This window comes from Ostrinia nubilalis, chromosome 19, assembly GCF_963855985.1.
Source record: "Ostrinia nubilalis chromosome 19, ilOstNubi1.1, whole genome shotgun sequence".
NCBI classification, from domain to species: Eukaryota; Metazoa; Arthropoda; class Insecta; order Lepidoptera; family Crambidae; genus Ostrinia; species Ostrinia nubilalis.
In genome coordinates, this window is record NC_087106.1 from 2,859,065 (window position 1) to 2,880,213 (window position 21,149).

Here is a 21,149-nt window from a genome sequence, read left to right on the forward strand (position 1 = left end):
TGAAGCTGTTATGTTATTGCTAATACAATACACATGGGAATAAACGAAGGGCCCAGAGGAGGGTAAGTTAAAAATCCAATGGCCTGAGGTTGAATTGTGTAAAGCAATCGTAATCATTAGAATGTTCATAACGTACGATTTTTCTGTCAAACGCTTTGTTTAACTGACTTTATCGTACGTTATGAACTGTCAAATGATTACGATTGCTTTACACAATTCCACCTCTGATTCACGTAACAAAACTTCAACGACATGCAAGCGATTTGATCGCTGGAGTAACTTTTCGTATTCACGTGTTAATCGCTCGATTTTGTTTCGATTTCGTTTTTATGCGTATTCAATCGTTGCCTTCGCGGTATTTACCTATTACCTATTTTGAAGTTTGGTTTAATCGGAAGACAGTGATTAAACGTCAAATGACAAATCGCTGAGTTGCGATCCTATCGAGTAATCGTTCTATCGAAATGACACGTGAATACGGATTTAGGACTGTTTTTTAATAGGATGACTTCTAAACGTCTTTAATTAGGCCACTGGAAATTGTAGGTTCCTAAATACCTGCCTTTTGTTTTGTTCTTAAGTGTCTAAGATGGAGGAACCCTGCCTTAAATCTCATCTTTTTTCCCATTTTTTAGTGTGCATTACCGCAGCAAAATTTTTATAAATGTTGTGCTTTAGAGAGTCGAGAGTATAGCAGATAATTAGTCCATCGTGAGCAGAAATTTGTCCACTAATAGCAAAATTCGTTCAAATTATAGTTTTAAAGTTATTAGGAAAAAACAGATTTTGCTGGGGTAATGTTTGAAACATTACCCCAGCAAAATTTTTTTTTGAAAGTCGTTCTATCCCGGAACCAAATACATGGATAGATAGCTTTTGTTGCGTAGTAATTTGTCCACGAATAGCAAAATTTGTTCGTGTTCCGGTTTTCAAGTTATTCAGAATTTTGCTGGGGTAATGTTTTGTGATGTCCCAGATCTCGTAAATGGCTCAACGCAGAAGTTTGAAAAAAATACCAATGATAGACCTTGATATGTCCAAATTAGTTCAAGCATTAGTCATTGATTTGAATGATAAACACCAGTGTAATTAAATGATTTCGAAAATCAGATAAAACGGATTTGTGAGTAAACCAGTACTCTTACAATCGAATAAAAAGGTGTAGCATGTACCCTTGGTATACCTTTATAACCACAGTAAATATAAATGATATGGCTTTGCGCAAAAGAGAGATTTCAAGAAATTTAATTTATTTTAACAGTCTTACTTTCGTGGCCGAATACGCAATTCCCTTATAACAAGGGAACATGGCATACAATGGACAAATTAAAATGTTCCTTGAATAAGCTATCCTGTTAATTTCAGCTTTATATTACGGCTTATAAGAAAGTTATCGGACTGCAAAAAAATATCAGGAATTCTTCTATAAGCCGACCAAATTATAAAGGTCACAAAAAAGCGATCACTCCATACATACAGGTATACTTCGCAAATTAGTAGCTTAGCTGTCAATGTTTTGTACAGTTATGTGGAATATTGTAATTCGTGCAAATGATTTTTAAATATTAAATTTCTAATCAGTCTTCATCGTCCTTCCACCATGCGTTTTTTTTTTTCAAAAATAATGTCTAAAGTCTGTAGCTAAAGGTCTACGCTGCAAGATGGAAGAATCTTCTAACCAAAAAGATGGCAGATGCAGCAGATGTCAACGGATTTAAAACTGGAGTTCATGTGCCTCCTTGTAGACTTGAGTGTCTAGAGCGTCCCTTCCTCCACCATGCGTAAGAATTTTCACAAAAATACTGTCTAAGGTCTGTAGCTAAAGGTCTACGCTGCAAGATGGAAGAATCTTCTAACCAAAAAGATGGCAGATGCATCAGATGTCAACGGATTTAAAACTGGAGTTCATGTGCCTCCTTGTAGACTTGAGTGTCTAGAGCGTCCCTTCCTCCACCATGCGTAAGAATTTTCACAAAAATACTGTCTAAGGTCTGTAGCTAAGGGTCTACGATGCAAGATGGAAGAATCTTCTAACCAAAAAGATGGCAGATGCAGCAGATGTCAACGGATTTAAAACTGGAGTTCATGTTACTCCTTGTAGACTTGAGTGTCTAGAGCGTCCCTTCCTCCACCATGCGTAAGAATGTTTCAAAAATACTGTCTAAGGTCTGTAGCTAAAGGTCTAAGCTGCAAGATAGAAGAATCTTCTAGCCAAAAAGATGGCAGATGCAGCAGATGTCAACGGATTTAAAACTGGAGTTCATGTGACTCCTTGTAGACATGAGTCTCTAGAGCGTCCCTTACTCCGCCATGCGTAAGAATTTTCCAAAAATACTGTCTAAGGTCTGTAGTAAAAGTCTAAGCTGCGAGATAGAAGAATCTTTTAGTCAAAAAGATGGCAGATGCAGCATATATCAACGGATTTAAGACTGGACTGGCACCACCTTGCAATGTCATCCTCTCATTGTTATGTGTAATGTAAATTATTTTTAAAATGTATTTAAAAAATATTTGTTCGCAACTGTACTGACGAAAGCTCGATATCATACCGTTGATTTAAGATGGCAAGCCTTATGTATGGAACGGTCGCTTTTTTGTGACCTTTATAATTTGGTCGGCTTATAGAAGAATTCCTGATATTTTTTTGCAGTCCGATAACTTTCTTATAAGCCGTAATATAAAGCTGAAATTAACAGGATAGCTTATTCAAGGAACATTTTAATTTGTCCATTGTATGCCATCTTCCCTTGTTATAAGGGAATTGCGTATTCGGCCACGAAAGTAAGACTGTTAAAATAAATTAAATTTCTTGAAATCTCTCTTTTGCGCAAAGCCACATCATTTATATTTACTGTGGTTATAAAGGTATACCAAGGGTACATGCTACACCTTTTTATTCGATTGTAAGAGTACTGGTTTACTCACAAATCCGTTTTATCTGATTTTCGAAATCATTTAATTACACTGGTGTTTATCATTCAAATCAATGACTAATGCTTGAACTAATTTGGACATATCAAGGTCTATCATTGGTATTTTTTTCAAACTTCTGCGTTGAGCCATTTACGAGATCTGGGACATCACAAAACATTACCCCAGCAAAATTCTGAATAACTTGAAAACCGGAACACGGACAAATTTTGCTATTCGTGGACAAATTACTACGCAACAAAAGCTATCTATCCATGTATTTGGTTCCGGGATAGAACGACTTTCAAAAAAAAATTTTGCTGGGGTAATGTTTCAAACATTACCCCAGCAAAATCTGTTTTTTCCTAATAACTTTAAAACTATAATTTGAACGAATTTTGCTATTAGTGGACAAATTTCTGCTCACGATGGACTAATTATCTGCTATACTCTCGACTCTCTAAAGCACAACATTTATAAAAATTTTGCTGCGGTAATGCACTCCATTTTTTAAAGAAACAAAAAAAGTTAAAACTATGATATTTTTACCAAGGTCAAAATTTGATATTACAGAGATCATGAGGAGGCCTATCACTGGTTGCAGGGTCATTGTTTTTGGGACACCCTGTATAACAAACCGTACCTTGATGGGCTTGATGTCAAACACCACGCACAACGACTCGATGACGAGCACGACTCCACCGGGCGGCTTCTTTAACGCCTTCACCTCCACGATATCGTTGCGGTTCAGCTCTTTTAACGCGTTCTCCGCCGCGCGAAGAGCGGGCATCGCCTCATCTGAAAATAATCACCCTTTAACAAAAGCAATTCTATGTAAATACAGTAGTAATAGTAGTACATAGAATAACAAAAAGAAATCAATTGCGGCCATGCTCACAGAAAACGCACGCGTAAATGAGGTTTTATGGCTTTCATTAACGTATTAAAGTTTCCCCAAGAGCGTTATCTTGATCTCCCGCTATAGCGCCGAATTAAAAAAAAAAAAAAAAAAGTTTATTTAACAACTTTAACATTTTTTACATTGCTTACATTGCATTGTTGTACATACATTTCCTTAAAGACCCGTTTAATGCTAAGGTTGTACCGACATACGCTTCAGTTCATATTATATTGATAGAATGTGGAAAGTTTCTTATCAAATACAATTGACAAACCTACACTGACTCACGGCACATCTCTTTTTGAGATGCGACATGTATTTTATGCCTTTATTATCACAGAATTATTATAAACACTAACCTAAGTCTCTTTGCGCGTCCTCAGCCATAGCGGTGGTTTCCGCGGCCATTTTCTCTGCCACTGACTGTTCTTTTTCCACTTTAATGCGGGCCTCTTCTGCTATAGCCTATTAAAAGAAACATACAGGATTAGCATTATTGAGGGATTGAACGAATCTGGCACTCTTATTTAAGGTTAAAAACTTGATTTGATTCGACTGTTCCTATAGCTCCGAGTCTCGTCTTGAGTATGGAAAGGAAACCGCTAAAGCCTGGTCCGTGAGCACGTAGAATTTTGTCGAATGACCCCAAGCTACCCATCCTTATCGCTTGCGCGTAATTATGTTACTGTCGCACTCGCACACTCACTGCGTTCGCGCGTCGCACAGTCGCGACAGCAATATAATTACGCGCGAGCGATAAGGATGGGTAGCTTGGGGTCATTGGACAAATTTCTACGTGCTCACGGACCAGGCTTTAGACCTATCTCATCTGGCACTCACCGTGTCGATTGCGATCTGGTCGATGACCTTCCTAGTTTCCTCGGCAGCCTTCTCCATGAGTGGCTTCAGCTCGGCCAACTCTATTTGTAGCTGCTTCACTTCTACTTCTGTCTGGTTCAGCTTGTCCAAACCTGTGACGTGGAGTATGCATTTATTGTAAGAGGACATACAGGACGAAGATCAAACTCGGTTGAATTTCAAGCCTAGATGGAGGCTTCTGATTGAATGATTGAATATTTATATCAATCACGGGAACAGTATCCATAACTGAGATTAAATCGAGTTTTGTGTTTGTAATGTGAACCTAGGACTTATCGAGTTAGCGGGAATTCTAATACTCTCGTGTCCATCGCTGTGAACACTAGAGCCCCGCTCGGTGGAAAACAGACCTGACTGAAACACATACCATCTTGCACCGCTCTATTATAGCAAGAACATACTGAGTTGAGTGCTACGCCTGTACTAATAAGTGTCAAAGTCGAGCAGCAGTATCTTACCAGTCTTAAGCGCGTTGGACTCGTTGAGTATGTTCTGGCCCTGCTTGCGGAACATTTCCGAGAACATTGAGCGCTACGCCTGTAGTTATACGTGTCAAAGTCGAGTGTTACCGGTCTTCAGCGCGATAGACTCCTTGAATATGTTCTGGCGCTGCTTGTGGAATACCTCTGTGAGGAACATTGAGCGCTACGAGTATAGTAAGGCCGCATACAGAAAGAAAGCTGGAAACTTATAAGCGCCCGCGCAGGAAAGTATATGAACGCGCGCCGATAATCGCTGAACGCGCGCCGATAATCGCTGAACGCGCGCCGATAATCGCTGAACGGCGCCGACAAGTTTCAACACGCGCGCTGGTCAGCGCTGGACGCTGCCATATAAAATGCCATTCAACTTGCTTCCTTTGTGAACGAACGGACCAGCGCTATAAGTTTCCAGCTTTCTTTCTGTATGCGGCCTAATACGGGTCAAAGTCGCTTATTACCCGTCTTGAGCGCGTTGGACTCGTTGAGTATGTTCTGCCGCTGCTTGCGGAACATCTCCGCGAACATTGAGCGCTACGCCTGTAGTTATACGTGTCAAAGTCGAGTATTACCGGTCTTCAGCGCGTTAAGACTCCTTGAATATGTTCTGGCGCTGCTTGCGGAATAACTCTGTTAAGAACATTGAGCGCTACGAGTATAGTAATACGGGTCAAAGTCGAGTGTTACCAGTCTTGAGCGCGTTGGACTCGTTGAGTATGTTCTGTCGCTGCTTGCGGAACATCTCCGCGTATGCGCCAAGCATTTCCATGTACGACATAGGCGTGACGTAGTTGAGCCGGTTCAGTTGAGCCAGGAACCTGGCGCTGGCGTCGACGACGGACTGGTGGGCGAAGCAGCACACCGACTGGAAGGGATTAGGTGTAATTAGTGTCTGCCCACGGAATGAGTAACGAGTACCGTTTAGTACAGCGGTTCCTAAACTTATTTTGTCTACTGCCCACTTTGAGAATAATTTCTTTTTAGCGCCCCCATTTGTAGTCGAGAGTCGAGTGCTCAGTCGGTGTCTAAGGCCTCAGCCTCGAACTTAGCGGGCAGCGGGGCGGCGGCGGCGGCGGCGCGGGAGCGGGGCGGGCAACGCAGACCCGTTCTCGAAACCAGCGGGCAGCTCGCGCGGCGCTTTAGCGGCGAAGTGTTGTGTTCGGGGTTGTGTTGTCGAGTTGTCATTTCCAACCGTATCACATAGAAGTAAGGGTTTAGTTCATCACTCACCACCATGGAGTCGATGATCTCTTCGGTGGTGACGAGCTCGCCCATGTTGTGGAAGAAGTGCGTGGCGACCGACTCCAGCGCCGACTTGGGCCACTCGCTGAACCAGTCGATGGTGCAGCAGTTCACCAGCGACGGGACTGGCGGAGTAGCGTCCGAGTGATGCAGTCTATTGACGCGGATATAACGACTATTGCCTCCTCTCATTCCCACCGCTGCAACTCTTATGTAGCCAGGATCGGGAGAGTCGCTGAGAAAACGTCCTATTTGGGCTTTACAAACCTTGCGAGGCGCGAAGCGTGGTTATGGTCGCAAAGCATGAGATTCCAAGCGTCGCTAAGAGATCACCAGAAAAGGAAACTGACGTAGGTGCGCGCGGAATAACATCCAAATGCTGCGTTCAACACCTGTCAGCCTGTTTGGCTCAGCGCAGACCTGACAAAGCGCGGCGAAGCGTAGTTCTGGTAAAGTTTTGGATTCCAAGCATCCCTAATTCGTCGAGAATGCTTGCGTCTGTAGACAAATGTCATCGGGCGGAGCTGAATGCTTGCGTCTGTAGACAAATGTCAAGCGCCGCAGAGCGCTGATAAAATCAATCGCGTTCCGGCTCTCGTGGCAACTTGACGGCGCTTAGGGTTTTGTTTGAAGCATTTTCTTCTTAGAGGCTTTGTCAAAGTTAGCGTGCAGGCCAGAATAATCTCGCGGCACCGCCAGAAGTGTCTCGCGGCACCGCCAGAAGTGTCTCGCGGCACCGCCAGACGTGTCTCGCGGCACCGCCAGAAGTGTCTCGTGGCACCGCCAGAAGTGTCTCGTGGCACCACCAGAAGTGTCACGGCTCTCGTGCTTTTAGAGTCATCAGCTAATTTTGAGCTTAAGCATGTTTTTTCCAACCGTCTGACAAAGAAACTAGGGTATTGTTTAGGTCACTCACCACCATGGAGTCGATGATCTCGTCGGAGGTGACGAGCTCGCCCATGTTGTGGAAGAAGTGCGTGGCGACCGACTCCAGCGCCGACTTGGGCCACTCGCTGAACCAGTCGATGGTGCAGCAGTTCACCAGCGACGGGACTGGCGGAGTAGCGTCCGAGTGATGCAGTCTATTGACGCGGATATAACGACTATTCCCTCCTCTCATTCCCACCGCTGCAACTCTTATGTAGCCAGGATCAGGAGCGACGCTGAGAAACATCCTATTTGGGCCTTCACAAACCTTGCGAGGCGCGAAGCGTGGTTCTGGTCGCAAAGCATGAGATTCCAAGCGTAGCCAAGAGATCACCAACAAAGGAAACTGACGTAGGTGCGTGCGGAAGAGCATCCAACTGCTGCATTCAGCACCTGTTAGCCTGCTTGGGTCAGCGCAGACCTGACGAGGCGCAGTGAAGCGTAGTTCTGGTAAAACATTAGATTCCAAGCATCCCTAAATCGTCGGGAACGCTAGCGTCTGTAGACGCATGTCATCGGGCAGAGCTGTGAAACGCTGCTTGACGCTGCTAGGAGCAATCGCGTACTGAGAATAGTCTCGGCTTGACGGCGCTTGCAAATGGCTTCTGTTTGCTAATTTTGAGCTGTGGCTTGTCATTTCCAACCGTATCACATAGAAGTTAGGGTTTAGTTCAGACACTCACCACCATGGAGTCGATGATCTCGTCGGTGGTGACGAGCTCGCCCATGTTGTGGAAGAAGTGCGTGGCGACCGACTCCAGCGCCGACTTGGGCCACTCGCTGAACCAGTCGATGGTGCAGCAGTTGACCAGCGACGGGAACTGACGAAGACGCGCGCGGAATATCTATGAACAACGTCCAAATTCAAATGTTTATTTGCATAAATATTCACAAGAGGGACTAAAGTTTCAACTTAGATATTACTTAGGAACGATAAGGGAAGATGTTTTAATTTTTTTTTTCTAATTTCTTAAGTCAGAGAGCCATATCCGCCTCTACAACCAACGTGAACGTCTCAACGTGACCACAGCCGCTATGCCAAAAGCAAAACGACTAAGAAGAAGCATAACTGAATCAGTGTCTGAAGTATGAAAACGGTACGAGAGAGGGTGCTTTTTTGACGTCAAACGTCAGCGAGATTTCAGATGAACTTTAGACATGTATGCTCTGTTACGTCATGTCACCGTGCCGCTCTCATACCTCGATTCACTCTTAGCAGAGCGGTTGTGGTCGTAAGATCTCCCGCCATCTTTCCTTGGTGCAGTCAGGTACGCGGTTTCCGTCTGCCGATTTTACTTGATCAGTCCATTATGCGCTATGTCCTAGATGTGTAATTAATAACTCACCTCTCCCACAGGGCTCATGACCACCACAATATGCAGGTTGCTCCGGACGCGGCGCTGGTAGCAAGCGAACAGGTTGGTCTTCGTGGCCGCCAGATTCATCTCCATAACCGCGTGCCGCACTGACATGTAGATCTTGTCGAGATCCTCCGCCTCGTAGATGTTTGGCACGTCCCCTGAGCTGAGGATGTTGTTCAGGTCTTCTAGGAAGGATTCCATTTTTATCTGGATTCAATTACAATACAATTAATAGACCAATCATTACTTGGCACCATTAGACTATTGACGTACTTTTTAATGAAAGGGCAAAAAGTTACTCGCCATAAATTTTGTAAGGCATACACAGGCTATGACGTCGGATTTTCGTCAACTCAATTCTTTATGACTGTCTAAGCTGCTAATCATCGTATTTTGTTTGAAAAAAAAAAAGAGTTTCCAGGGCTACAATGTTTTGTTCTTTCAGATACTTTTTTGGGACTAGGAATCATTGGTCAAAGTCTTTGACTTTAGGGCCTACGCTTAAACGTGCGCGGGAGCAAATCCCGCTAAAGATGTCCAACGCGGGCTTGCACGCGCCTATTATTGCTAGCCCGCCCCCACCAGGCGGGTGGAAACATATTGTTTTATTGCTATTGTATTTAGTCCTGTTGTGTTACCAGTGATGACATAATATGGTTCCGAAAACGTGGCCTCTCACTATATGTTTGTCACCTGTCATTGGCTTTGCAATGGAGGGAAGTCGAACCTTAATTTCGAACTCCTATGTTCTTCTGATTAATTTCGTTGCGGGTCCAATGACAGTTTAACTTTCCCCCGGGACAAACTTGACCTTCATTGGTTGGGTTTTTGTGGCGGTCAAGCTGTAGATCCTGGCTACACAGGAGTTGCAGTGGTGGGAACGAGAGGTGGGAATAGTCCCGTATAGGCCTCATAAAAAGTTGCATAGCGTGCTATAGGCAGGAAGTCGCTGGATAAAATACTGGCCAACCGGGCGATGTTGATATCATTGGTGGAGTCCTACGTTCAGTAGTGAACATCCTGTGGCTGAAACGATGATGATGATTTAGTCCTGAAACCCGATTTGAATACTGACCTGCGCGTCCGAAAACAGGAACACAATGCCGCGGTTGTCAGCGCCTGCCTTCATCATGGTTTGCTTGAGGTCGTCGCGCCACTCGGTCTGGCCGTACGCTTTAGTTATCTCAATCTGGATGCACGTCAGCTCCGCCATGTTGGCGGCAAGACGAGAGAGGGATTGGCGACCTGAAGGACAATTTATTTGTTAATTAAAAGAGAATTGATTAACATGCATTAATGATCCCTATGGTTCCAACAGAATAGAATAGGGTCTTCCCGCGGATTTTTTAAGAGGCGAATAAGAGCCCACGCTAAACTTGCGAGGATGTACGGAACGGGTGCCCGTGTCGGGAGTCCGAAGATGCCCAGCGCTCGCCTGTTAGATCTATTAACGCACCTATGAATCGAGTACTCATGGAACTGAAAACGCTGCGTTGCTCATACAATAGACATGTTGACACCACCAATCAATTGACGTACTTTTTAAAACTGTCAAAACGAAACTCTCCCATAGATTTTGTATGGCACTACAAGCAAGTGACGTCACTATTTTGTCAACTCAATCAAACTACTTTTTTAAATTACAATGCGAACAAAAATCGTAATTTACAGGTAATTTAAAATTAATTAAGTTTTTTTTTTAATTTTAAAGGGTCTTTTTAAAAAAGTTGTGGTTTCGAATTATTGGGGTATGGTGTCAAACTGTCTATTATTCAATACAGCGTTTTAGCATACGCTCAGGCTCCATCAGTCTGGTCAGTGGGTTTATATAAACCAAATCCTCCTCTTTTCTCTAGTAACTACCCTTAAAGTGGAGACTACATGAATGACCAGATAGATGATGACGATTTACATGCTATCCCATACCCATAGCTTTGCATTGCGCTTTTCACCTATCTGACATCTACTCAAGTTAAAATAATTATATTTATAATCACCAGAGCCACCCATCCCAAGCAGCAACGCGTTAGCCATCGGCTGCCTCATGATGCGGGCAACACGACACAGGTGGCCTACAGCATCTTCAAACAACACCAGGTCCAGCGGAACAGTCGTGGATAAGTTGTATTCCACTAGGTAGTGGCTTAGCACGTAGTCCATCTGGAATACGAAATTGTGGTATCTAATTTGTTCGTTCATTTTAGCCAAAAGACTACTAGACAAAGACTGGCCAAAGGATTGTCACAAGGACTCCAGAACTTTTCTGTCCCAAAGGCTTTCAAATCTACACTCGCGAGCAAAAATATGGAATCACCCCATTTATTTCGAGCGCTCACAAAAGCTAAATGACTAATAGAAGACAAATAAAAATGGTACCATTTTAAAGGTAATATTATAAACTTTAAATTGATACCACAGATACATACATAGTCATTAAGTTCTTAATATTAATATTGCTCGGACCAAAACACAAGGTGGTGCTTCCATACTTTTGCTCGTAAGTATATGAGCTACACAAGTGCCGCCCACAACCACTTAATTGGCAATTCTGTGGGCTATGACGGTTACTTTGATTCTCCTACGGATCTCAAGTTCTTCGATTGGATCTAGTAAATAATCTCACAAAATGTTCAACTGCTACACTTATTTCCCAAGCGACTGGTCTGACCAGCCTTGGGGAAGGTTTTAGTCTAAATGGACGTCCTTTGGTTGAAACTGATTGACTTCTATTCTTATTTTATAGTATCAACAATGATATATGGCAAGTACTCACCTCCTCCTGGTCAGTGATCTCGACGTACTTCCGTTCATCCGCGCCGATGTCCATAAAGTCTCCGAATAGCATCAATCGACCGCCCACCACCTCCGCTGCCTTCTTCCCAAACTCCGTACGAATCTTCTTGTTCAGCAAGCTATATAAATAACAAAATAAGGCTGGGTTATCATCTTACTTTGACTTTAACAACCGTCAAAAATCTGTCAAATTCCATACAAAAAGCACTGGTTACCATTATAGACTAAGGGTGGGTTGCACCATCTTACTTTAACCAGGCCTGTTCATCTCCGCGAGTTTACATCGAAAACAAAACACGCACGATGGCCCACCTACAGGATACTATTCGACAAGGCCTCACATACGAGCGAACATTGACTCACGCACGCGTATTGTTGAAGAAAATAAAGAAAATGGTGTATTAAATACTGTGCAGTATTTAACTGCCTAAATATTATAATAACACAGAATGTACTTTTTTAAGTTGGCTCAAGATACTGAGAGGTAAATAAGTAGATAATATTATTCATGATAATTCATGCTAAATCATGTATTTCTTCCGCCATCATGTATTTCTTCCGCCATTTTCCGCAGTTTGGCACCTCACGTCACATCATTTTACCGAAGTCAGCCCTATTAGCTTCGGCGCAGTGCCGATCACTGACGTTTGTCAACAAAATGGTGCTTGACTCTTGAGACAGGCTAAATTACACCATATTGTTAATGACATTGAGCACACATTTTTTAAAATACTTTCGCGAAGTAAAACTTCTGTACGTAGTACTTATTATTATTCTGTGCTTTAACTTTGACAAACGTCAAAAATCTGTCAAACTCCATACAAAAAGCACCGGTTATCGTCATAGTTACGGTCAAAGTTAGGTGGTGCAACTCAGCCTAAGAGCTGGTGAACCCCAGACCTACGTCATTTTATAAAAGCTGAAAGTTTGTCAGCGTATGCTCCCAATATTGACTCACGCACGCGTATTCTTGTGTATGATGGAAGAAAATAAAGAAAATGGTGTACTAAATACTGTGCAGTATTTAACTGCCTAAATAATAATAAAAACACAGAATGTAAACACAGACTTCAATTTCTTTTGTGTAACGCCTATAATTAAGATAGCACTTAACCTATTATATAAGCATGTATAATATTGTCTAAAATGGTGTATGTCTTGTTGGTGTTAATAAATAAATAAATAAATAAATGTACTTTTTTAAGTTACCTCAAAACACTGAGAGGTAAATAAGTAGTTAATATTATTCATGATAATTCATGCTAAATCATGTATTTCCTCCGCCATTTTCCGCAGTTTGGCACCTCACGTCACATCATTTTACCGAAGTCAGCCCTATAGCTTCGGCGCAATGCCGATCACTGACGTTTGTCAACAAAATGATGCTTGACTCTTGAGACAGGCTAAATTACACCATATTGTTAATGACATTGAGCATACATTTTTTTAAATACCTTCGCGAAGTAAAACTTCTGTAGTTCTGTAGTACTTATTATTATTCTGTTGTATTACTTACTTCACGAACCAAACGCGGTCTTCTGTGCAGACCAAGCGGTCTTGATACACGCGCTGGTGCTCGTGGTACCATAGTCGGATTACGTCGTCTTCGTCCTGGAAAAAATGACTAATCGGATTTGGAAAAACTCAACTTTAAAATTCAAAACTCCCAGCTTCATAATAAAAGAATTCAAATGATGAAGGGATAATTTAACCATTAGGCAGGTGTGGCAAACTGTTCATTGCGTTTTGGTTGGAGTTTTGGACGCCCCAAAATTCAAAAGAGCGCTATGCCATTACACGCTATAATGACACTTCACTGGACAGATTTCTGCTTTAGTGGACTTGTCATGCTACGCATACATGTCTGAAGCACATCAAGAAAAATCTAAACCTTCATCTTAACTCTACATGGCACAGTACTTAACTATATTTATTGCTACTAATAATACTCTATAGCAGCGGTTCCCGAAAGGTGGTCCGCGGAACCCTGGGGTTCCGTGGAAAGGCCGCAAGGGTTCCGTAAAAAATACTATCCCACGTTTCGTGACCGACGTTGTTCGCGCGCACCGACTTGTTTACGCACAAGGGAGGGGCAGGGCGTGCGGGCGGAGTAGTACGGGGGTTCCGCTAGGAAAAGTATAATAAATTAGGGTTCCTTGGCAAAAAAAAATGGGAAACCCTGCTCTATAGTAGCGTACCTTGACGGCATGGGGATCCATCATAAGTATCCCCTGGAACACCTTGCTAAGGTCGCGCAGGTTGAAGGTGTAGTGCGACTTGGTAGGCGTGGGAAGTAGTTCTTCCACCAGCGACGCGAATATGTCTATGGATGCTTTTAGGAACGGCCCCTCGCGGACTTTCACGTCTTTCTCGATGAAGCGCGTCCACGAGCACAGGATTGTGTTGAATATTGCGTACTAGAACAATAACATTTTTTAATATTGTAAAATATGAGGTAGATCATAGTTTTCTGCTTCGCTTGCTCAAAGTAACTGCATTGGGATGACGACACAACTGCAGCGCAACAATGACACTACTGCAGCGCGATAGTGACACGACTGCTGTGCGATAGTGACGCAACTGAAAAGCTACTATAAAGCGATAGCAGCGCGACTACAGCGCGATAACGGCGCGACTACAGCGCGCTGACGACGCGACTACAGCGTGATAGCAACGCGACTGCAGAGCAAATAAAAATAAATAAATAAATAACGACGTTACTGTGACGCGATAGCGACTGAGCGCTGTCTACTGTAAGTACCTTGCTAGCGTTCTCCATTTCGGTGAAGGAGACGTAGCAGAAGTGTCGCATGAGGCGCATGATGACCACGATAGTGACGCGACTGTAGCGCGACAGTGACGCGACTGTAGCGCGACAGTGACGCGACTGTAGCGCGATAGTGACGCGACTGTAGCGCGACAGTGACGCGACTGTAGCGCTGTAGACTACGCTCCTACCTTGCTGGCGTACTCCATCTCGGTGAAGGAGACGTAGTGGAAGTGTCGCATGAGGCGCATGGTGACGGGGTTGCGGCCGCCGCCGGGCGGGCCCATGGCGGCCACGATGCCCACGTCCACCAGCATCTTGAACTGAACCCGATAGTGACGCGACTGTAGCGCGACAGTGACGCGACTGTAGCGCGACAGTGACGCGACTGTAGCGCTGTAGACTACGCTCCTACCTTGCTGGCGTACTCCATCTCGGTGAAGGAGACGTAGTGGAAGTGTCGCATGAGGCGCATGGTGACGGGGTTGCGGCCGCCGCCGGGCGGGCCCATGGCGGCCACGATGCCCACGTCCACCAGCATCTTGAACTGAACCCGATAGTGACGCGACTGTAGCGCGACAGTGACGCGACTGTAGCGCGATAGTGACGCGACTGTAGCGCGAAAGTGCCGCGACTGTAGCGCGATAGTGACGCGACTGTAGCGCGATAGTGACGCGACTAGCACGAGAGTGACGCGACTGTAGCGCGATAGTGACGCGAATGTAGCGCGACAGTGACGCGACTGTAGCGTGATAGTGACGCGACTGTAGCGCGATAGTGACGCGACTGTAGCGCGACAGTGACGCGACTGTAGCGCGATAGTGACGCGACTGTAGCGCTGTAGACTACGCTCCTACCTTGCTGGCGTACTCCATCTCGGTGAAGGAGACGTAGTGGAAGTGTCGCATGAGGCGCATGGTGACGGGGTTGCGGCCGCCGCCGGGCGGGCCCATGGCGGCCACGATGCCCACGTCCACCAGCATCTTGAACTGGACCCGATAGTGACGCGACTGTAGCGCGACAGTGACGCGACTGTAGCGCGATAGTGACGCGACTGTAGCGCTGTAGACTACGCTCCTACCTTGCTGGCGTACTCCATCTCGGTGAAGGAGACGTAGTGGAAGTGTCGCATGAGGCGCATGGTGACGGGGTTGCGGCCGCCGCCGGGCGGGCCCATGGCGGCCACGATGCCCACGTCCACCAGCATCTTGAACTGAACCCGATAGTGACGCGACTGTAGCGCGACAGTGACGCGACTGTAGCGCTGTAGACTACGCTCCTACCTTGCTGGCGTACTCCATCTCGGTGAAGGAGACGTAGTGGAAGTGTCGCATGAGGCGCATGGTGACGGGGTTGCGGCCGCCGCCGGGCGGGCCCATGGCGGCCACGATGCCCACGTCCACCAGCATCTTGAACTGAACCCGATAGTGACGCGACTGTAGCGCGACAGTGACGCGACTGTAGCGCTGTAGACTACGCTCCTACCTTGCTGGCGTACTCCATCTCGGTGAAGGAGACGTAGTGGAAGTGTCGCATGAGGCGCATGGTGACGGGGTTGCGGCCGCCGCCGGGCGGGCCCATGGCGGCCACGATGCCCACGTCCACCAGCATCTTGAACTGAACCCGATAGTGACGCGACTGTAGCGCGACAGTGACGCGACTGTAGCGCTGTAGACTACGCTCCTACCTTGCTGGCGTACTCCATCTCGGTGAAGGAGACGTAGTGGAAGTGTCGCATGAGGCGCATGGTGACGGGGTTGCGGCCGCCGCCGGGCGGGCCCATGGCGGCCACGATGCCCACGTCCACCAGCATCTTGAACTGAACCCGATAGTGACGCGACTGTAGCGCGACAGTGACGCGACTGTAGCGCTGTAGACTACGCTCCTACCTTGCTGGCGTACTCCATCTCGGTGAAGGAGACGTAGTGGAAGTGTCGCATGAGGCGCATGGTGACGGGGTTGCGGCCGCCGCCGGGCGGGCCCATGGCGGCCACGATGCCCACGTCCACTAGCATCTTGAATTCGCCGATGTTGGTGCGGTCGTACCAGCCTAAGACAAACATAAACACTTGATTTCATTTAAGGCAGCATCATTTAAGGCTCCCGCAGCAAGGTCGTTTCCCACAAGGCAAAGACGAGGCGAGAGAAGACGAGCTGTTTTTTGCAACTATTTGATAGTTCGTTAGCACTTATTGAACTCTGAGACTTTTTTCAGATTTTACGCGAGTGAAATCGTGGGTGTTTATGAGAAATAGTTTTCAGAAACGGTGAAATAATCCTGACACTGACACACAAATGACATCCAGTGACATCCTAAAATCGGTTCCTTTGACAGCTCGTGGTTGTTGCTCTATTCCGAAGGTATATTAACTTTATAGGCGGGCCTAATTTGGTCATGATACAGACTTATGGTAGAGAGCAAAAGACTGACAGCTACACACAGTCTCCTCTTCTCTCGTCTCCTCTCCACTCGTCTCGTTTCCTCTCCGCTCGTATTGTCTCCTATCCGCTTTGGAAACCGGGCCTAATTTGGTCATATACTCACCGGAGAAGTCCATGAACTGCCTGAGCAGCTCGATGGGCGGCTGCGCGCCGTACACCTCCAGCGCGGGCATGTTGAGGTCGTCGATGAAGAACACCTGCCGCTTGGTGGGCGGCGGCCCGAACACGCCGCGCCGCCGCCGCTCCAGCTTGCTGTCTATCACGTCCTGGGAACGATTGACCAGAGGGCCTTTGTGTGAGTTTACATCAAACGATGACATTAAATGTATGACGGATTATACAGCGCCCCTAGCGGGAAACGTTCAAAAACTAAAATTTTAATATCTACATTTTTTAACGTGCTTACTAGTGACTCTAGTGAGCGCGTTTGATGTAAACTCACACTCAGCCCTCAGTTGATTAGACAGATAAGGGCGTTCCAAACCAACACATGTTTAGCGCCATCTCTATAAAAAGTTTGTAAAGCGCCATCTATGATTCTTCTTACTTTCTTACCGAACTAACTAAAGTACCAAACTAATTCATATAAAGAACCATAGATGGCGCTACACATTACGTCCGTGCTGCTTGCACGGCCATTTTTACATTCCCTTTCGAACCACTGACTGTAAAACTACTGCGTGTGAAATACAAAACCTTTTACCAAACGTCTCCTGACTTTATTTCATAACAAAGGGCCTACGGTAAAACTTGCGCGGGCGCACGGAACGGACACCGCGGCTATTAATGCACGCTCGAAAAATGCGCCCCCGACGCGCGTATGGAAGCCCATCGCACGCGTCCTGCGCTGCTCATACTCGATACAGACACGTGCGGACGCCCGAATGAGTTTTAGCGTAGGTCTTAACACTCTTTAATGTACACCACGCAAAAAAGAAAACGTAATAAAGACGGCACAATTAATTTCAATACTAAATAGGTTACAAAAGAGCGAACGGTGTCGACATTGAATTGCCGATTTGTAAGTCGCAAGATCATTACCCACCGATCGCCAAACTTTTATAGTGTGTACTCCTAATAAAATCACACTGACGCAAGCGTATGTATGTTTTATAAGAAGCGTTTTACAGTAACGGCCTTCTGTCGAATGACCTCATTTCAGATGCCAAGCATCGACCTTTCGATATCCAGTAAAGCTTATAATATTCCAATAAAGTGGTACTAATCATACCTGGGTCTGATTAGCGGACGTCCTAGCGGAGAACACGATAAACTCGCATATAAACTTCTTGTGCAGCCCGCGTGACAGTTTAGACGTGATCGTGACAGTCTTGCCAGTGCCCGTTGGCCCGACGCAGATCACGTGGTTGTAGTTAGCTATCTTGTAGCCGAGCATAGCCGCGCTGCGTACATTGTCTAGCGTGGGGACTTCGATATCTGTGGAGGAAGGGTCAAACATCATCATAGGATCATTTACTCCCTACAGCAGTAGCTTACCATACCATACGGCCGGGTTCCCACTATGCCGGACCGGCATTTCTGCCGGAAACCGGACACCGGACAAGGGTGTTCACATTACACCGGATCACCGGATCCGAAATCCGAGCCGAATGAAGTGCGGGGAGCACGGGCGGGGCGGGGCGGGAAGCACGGGCGCGGCGGGGTGGGCCGCAACTCGTTCACATTACTCCGGTCCGGTGATTTTGCCGGTATTTTGTAGCGACAAAACGCTCGGTAAAAATGCCGGGCTCGGCGAAAAAGCCGGATCCGGGATAATGTGAACAGCTTCATACAATTTGTACCGCCGCTAGGCCTTCCGGCGATTTTACCGGATCGGGAGATCTGCCGGTCCGGCATAGTGGGAACCCGGCCTACCAGTAACCCCTTTGAAAACAAAATTCCTGTATGTGTTACCATAGGGGTCCCTTAAAAATTAGGGATGATGGTGAAAACGGACATGTGTCTAATTAAGGCTACCGTATTTGCCATCACCAGATATTGCCGCTATGGAGTAAGGTACTGTCACTCGCTAGTAGCTAAAACAGTGGCGCCAACTGATGAGCGCGAATCGGTGAAACGCTACCGCATTGACACTCGCTAGGATGGCGCCACCGTAGAGTAAAATAATGTCATTGGTCAATGACAACTGTTATTATAAAAACGATAGCCCTTACTGAGGCAATTAGTACCATGAAGGCAAGAAGGATATGGCCTACACTCTCTACGCTGGCTAGACGAGTTTACGAGGCTTGATGTTCGCATATTCCTCCCTTAGATGCCTCCCTTAGGACCGACGACCTGATAATGGTAGCAGGAAGGCGCTGGATGCAGGCCGCTACCAACCGTGTGATTTGGAAGTAATTGGGGGAGGCCTATGTTCAGCAGTGGACGTCATATGGCTGAAATGATGATGATGATGAAGAAGGATTTGGTCAACACTCCTCACGCTGGCCAAACGTATTGGGGAGGCTTAATGTTGGCATATTCCTTCCTTAGTTGCCTCTGGTCAGACGGGTTGGGGAGGCCTGATGTCGGCTTATTCCTCTCTTAGTTGCCTCTTACGATATCAACGGGAAGAGCGGGTTTGGTCCTAATCAACAAACCATACCACAATCTGAGGATGGTGGTGTTTATCTTGAAACAATGTGATGCACTTTCTCTAGTTGTAATAAGTACGATTTTACAACAAAAGTGTAGTCTAGTTTCTTGTCTAACCTGCAAACTGCCACTCAGGGTCGACCTCATACTCCTCCATATTGGCCATCCAGTTGTACCAGTATGGGTTGGCTGGCTCTCCATCATCGGTCGGATCAGTGAAACCTCCATCGTGTAGTCTAAGAAATAAGCATAGTATTTCATTGCTTGTTGTCTATGTATTTATAGCACGTCAGTGAACTGATATGATAACTCGGAGTGCCTACATAAAGCAGAAACCAAATGTTCAAAAATTTAAGACACATATTCCCGTATCCTATAACCAATGCATTATCAACTAGGAACATTTATTGGTGACTACTTGTCACACCCTGTATTACAACAAGCCAGTTACGTATCGTCACAGTCCCGTTAGGAAAAGAGCGGATTCATAATGTATTCCGACGATCACTTCTCTCATCATAACAGGCTAATGCCCCTTTTCACCATCAATCCCTAATTTTATGTGACCCCTATGGTAACACATAGCAGGAATTTTGTTATCAAAGGGGTTACTGAAAAATTAGGAATTGATGGTGAAAACGGGCATAAGAATACAGTACCATCTAATAGAACAGAGCTTTAGTCAGTACAATATTGCGATTTCTGATACACAGAAAATAAAATGGGGATGAGAATCTCACCGTGACAATATTGCAACGAGCTATTATTTATTTATTACAAGACAATTACAATGAGGGCTATCGTTTTAGCGCTCACAAGTTAGCGCCACTGTAGAGTAAGGTCCTGTCACTTGCTAGTAGCGAAGACAGTGGCACCAACTGGTGAGCGCGAAAGTGGTAGGAGGACTATCGCATTTGCACTCATCAAGATGGCGCCACTGTAGAGTAAGGTCCTGTCAATCGCCAGGGGTGCCAACTGTTAAGTATAAAAACGATAGCCCTCATTACAAGCTTTATGTATCACAAGAAGCAACTCACGTATAATCATACACGCGTCCCTCCTTAGGGAACAGCGGCTTCAGGCCGTTCTCCTCGGTGAGCTTGCGCATGAAGTCGGAGAATATCGCGCGCCCGTTGTGGTCGCATGTCGCGCCCACCGACCATATCACCGCCCACACCACCCAGCACGGCGCTAGTTTGGCTGCAAGGTGACAATAAACACACATTTAACCTAGGTGGTCTATGGTAAAATCACCTATCCCAGATCCAGATGTACTAGGTTCCATTCCCAGGTTCAAGACAAAATTATCTGCTAAGTTGATTGATGGCAGGGCATGTTATTTCGGTAGTTAGAGATAATGTTCTCTGAAATTAAGGATTCCAGATGAAGCTCGAACCTTTAACTTGAACATAACTTTCTATCAGGTGAGACGCAGGCCAAGAGCTTTTCCGTAGAGTAGAAAAACTTATGATCGTATCGTATTTCCTGTACCTTTAGTTACAGTAAGTCGGCGACACCAGTGTCGGGCCGGTTTGATCCCGCTCGTCGCGCTTGCTACGGCACGTCACATCTCGCTTTTCGCTGATTTAGAAAGTAGGATACTATGTGTGTAAGGCTTACACTGTAAGCGATGAGTATCGCAATAAAAACGGCCCCAGGCGGCGGGCGGTCGTCCTTCCCAGTCAGCGGTCGCATGCGGTAATCCATGAGCTCCAGACACTTCAGCACCAGCTGCTAGTCAATGTAGACTGAGTTTGTTCCGGCGTTTCTTCTCAGCACTTGCCATATGTTTGTTTCGAAGCGCTGGTAGGGCCCAAAAGATAAGGAGACATGTAAAGTGCCCCATAAGG

The 21,149-nt window shown here is 45.8% G+C and overlaps 1 protein-coding gene across 1 annotated transcript in view; it reads right to left on the reverse strand.

Moving 5' to 3' along the window:
- The window catches only part of LOC135081335 (dynein axonemal heavy chain 1-like), a 111,585-nt gene that overhangs the window by 38,322 nt on the left and 52,114 nt on the right, over positions 1–21,149 (reverse strand). Inside the window, exons 46-61 of the mRNA XM_063976053.1 lie at positions 20,337–20,499; positions 19,417–19,535; positions 17,933–18,138; positions 16,805–16,967; positions 16,149–16,309; positions 13,691–13,909; positions 13,009–13,103; positions 11,473–11,611; positions 10,697–10,859; positions 9,775–9,944; positions 8,685–8,906; positions 8,022–8,183; positions 5,857–6,034; positions 4,652–4,782; positions 4,171–4,276; positions 3,554–3,708 (exon numbers count right to left, since the gene is read on the reverse strand). Coding sequence (XP_063832123.1) covers positions 3,554–3,708; positions 4,171–4,276; positions 4,652–4,782; positions 5,857–6,034; positions 8,022–8,183; positions 8,685–8,906; positions 9,775–9,944; positions 10,697–10,859; positions 11,473–11,611; positions 13,009–13,103; positions 13,691–13,909; positions 16,149–16,309; positions 16,805–16,967; positions 17,933–18,138; positions 19,417–19,535; positions 20,337–20,499 — 2,552 coding nt within the window. The remainder of the gene's footprint in view (positions 1–3,553; positions 3,709–4,170; positions 4,277–4,651; positions 4,783–5,856; positions 6,035–8,021; positions 8,184–8,684; positions 8,907–9,774; positions 9,945–10,696; positions 10,860–11,472; positions 11,612–13,008; positions 13,104–13,690; positions 13,910–16,148; positions 16,310–16,804; positions 16,968–17,932; positions 18,139–19,416; positions 19,536–20,336; positions 20,500–21,149) is intronic.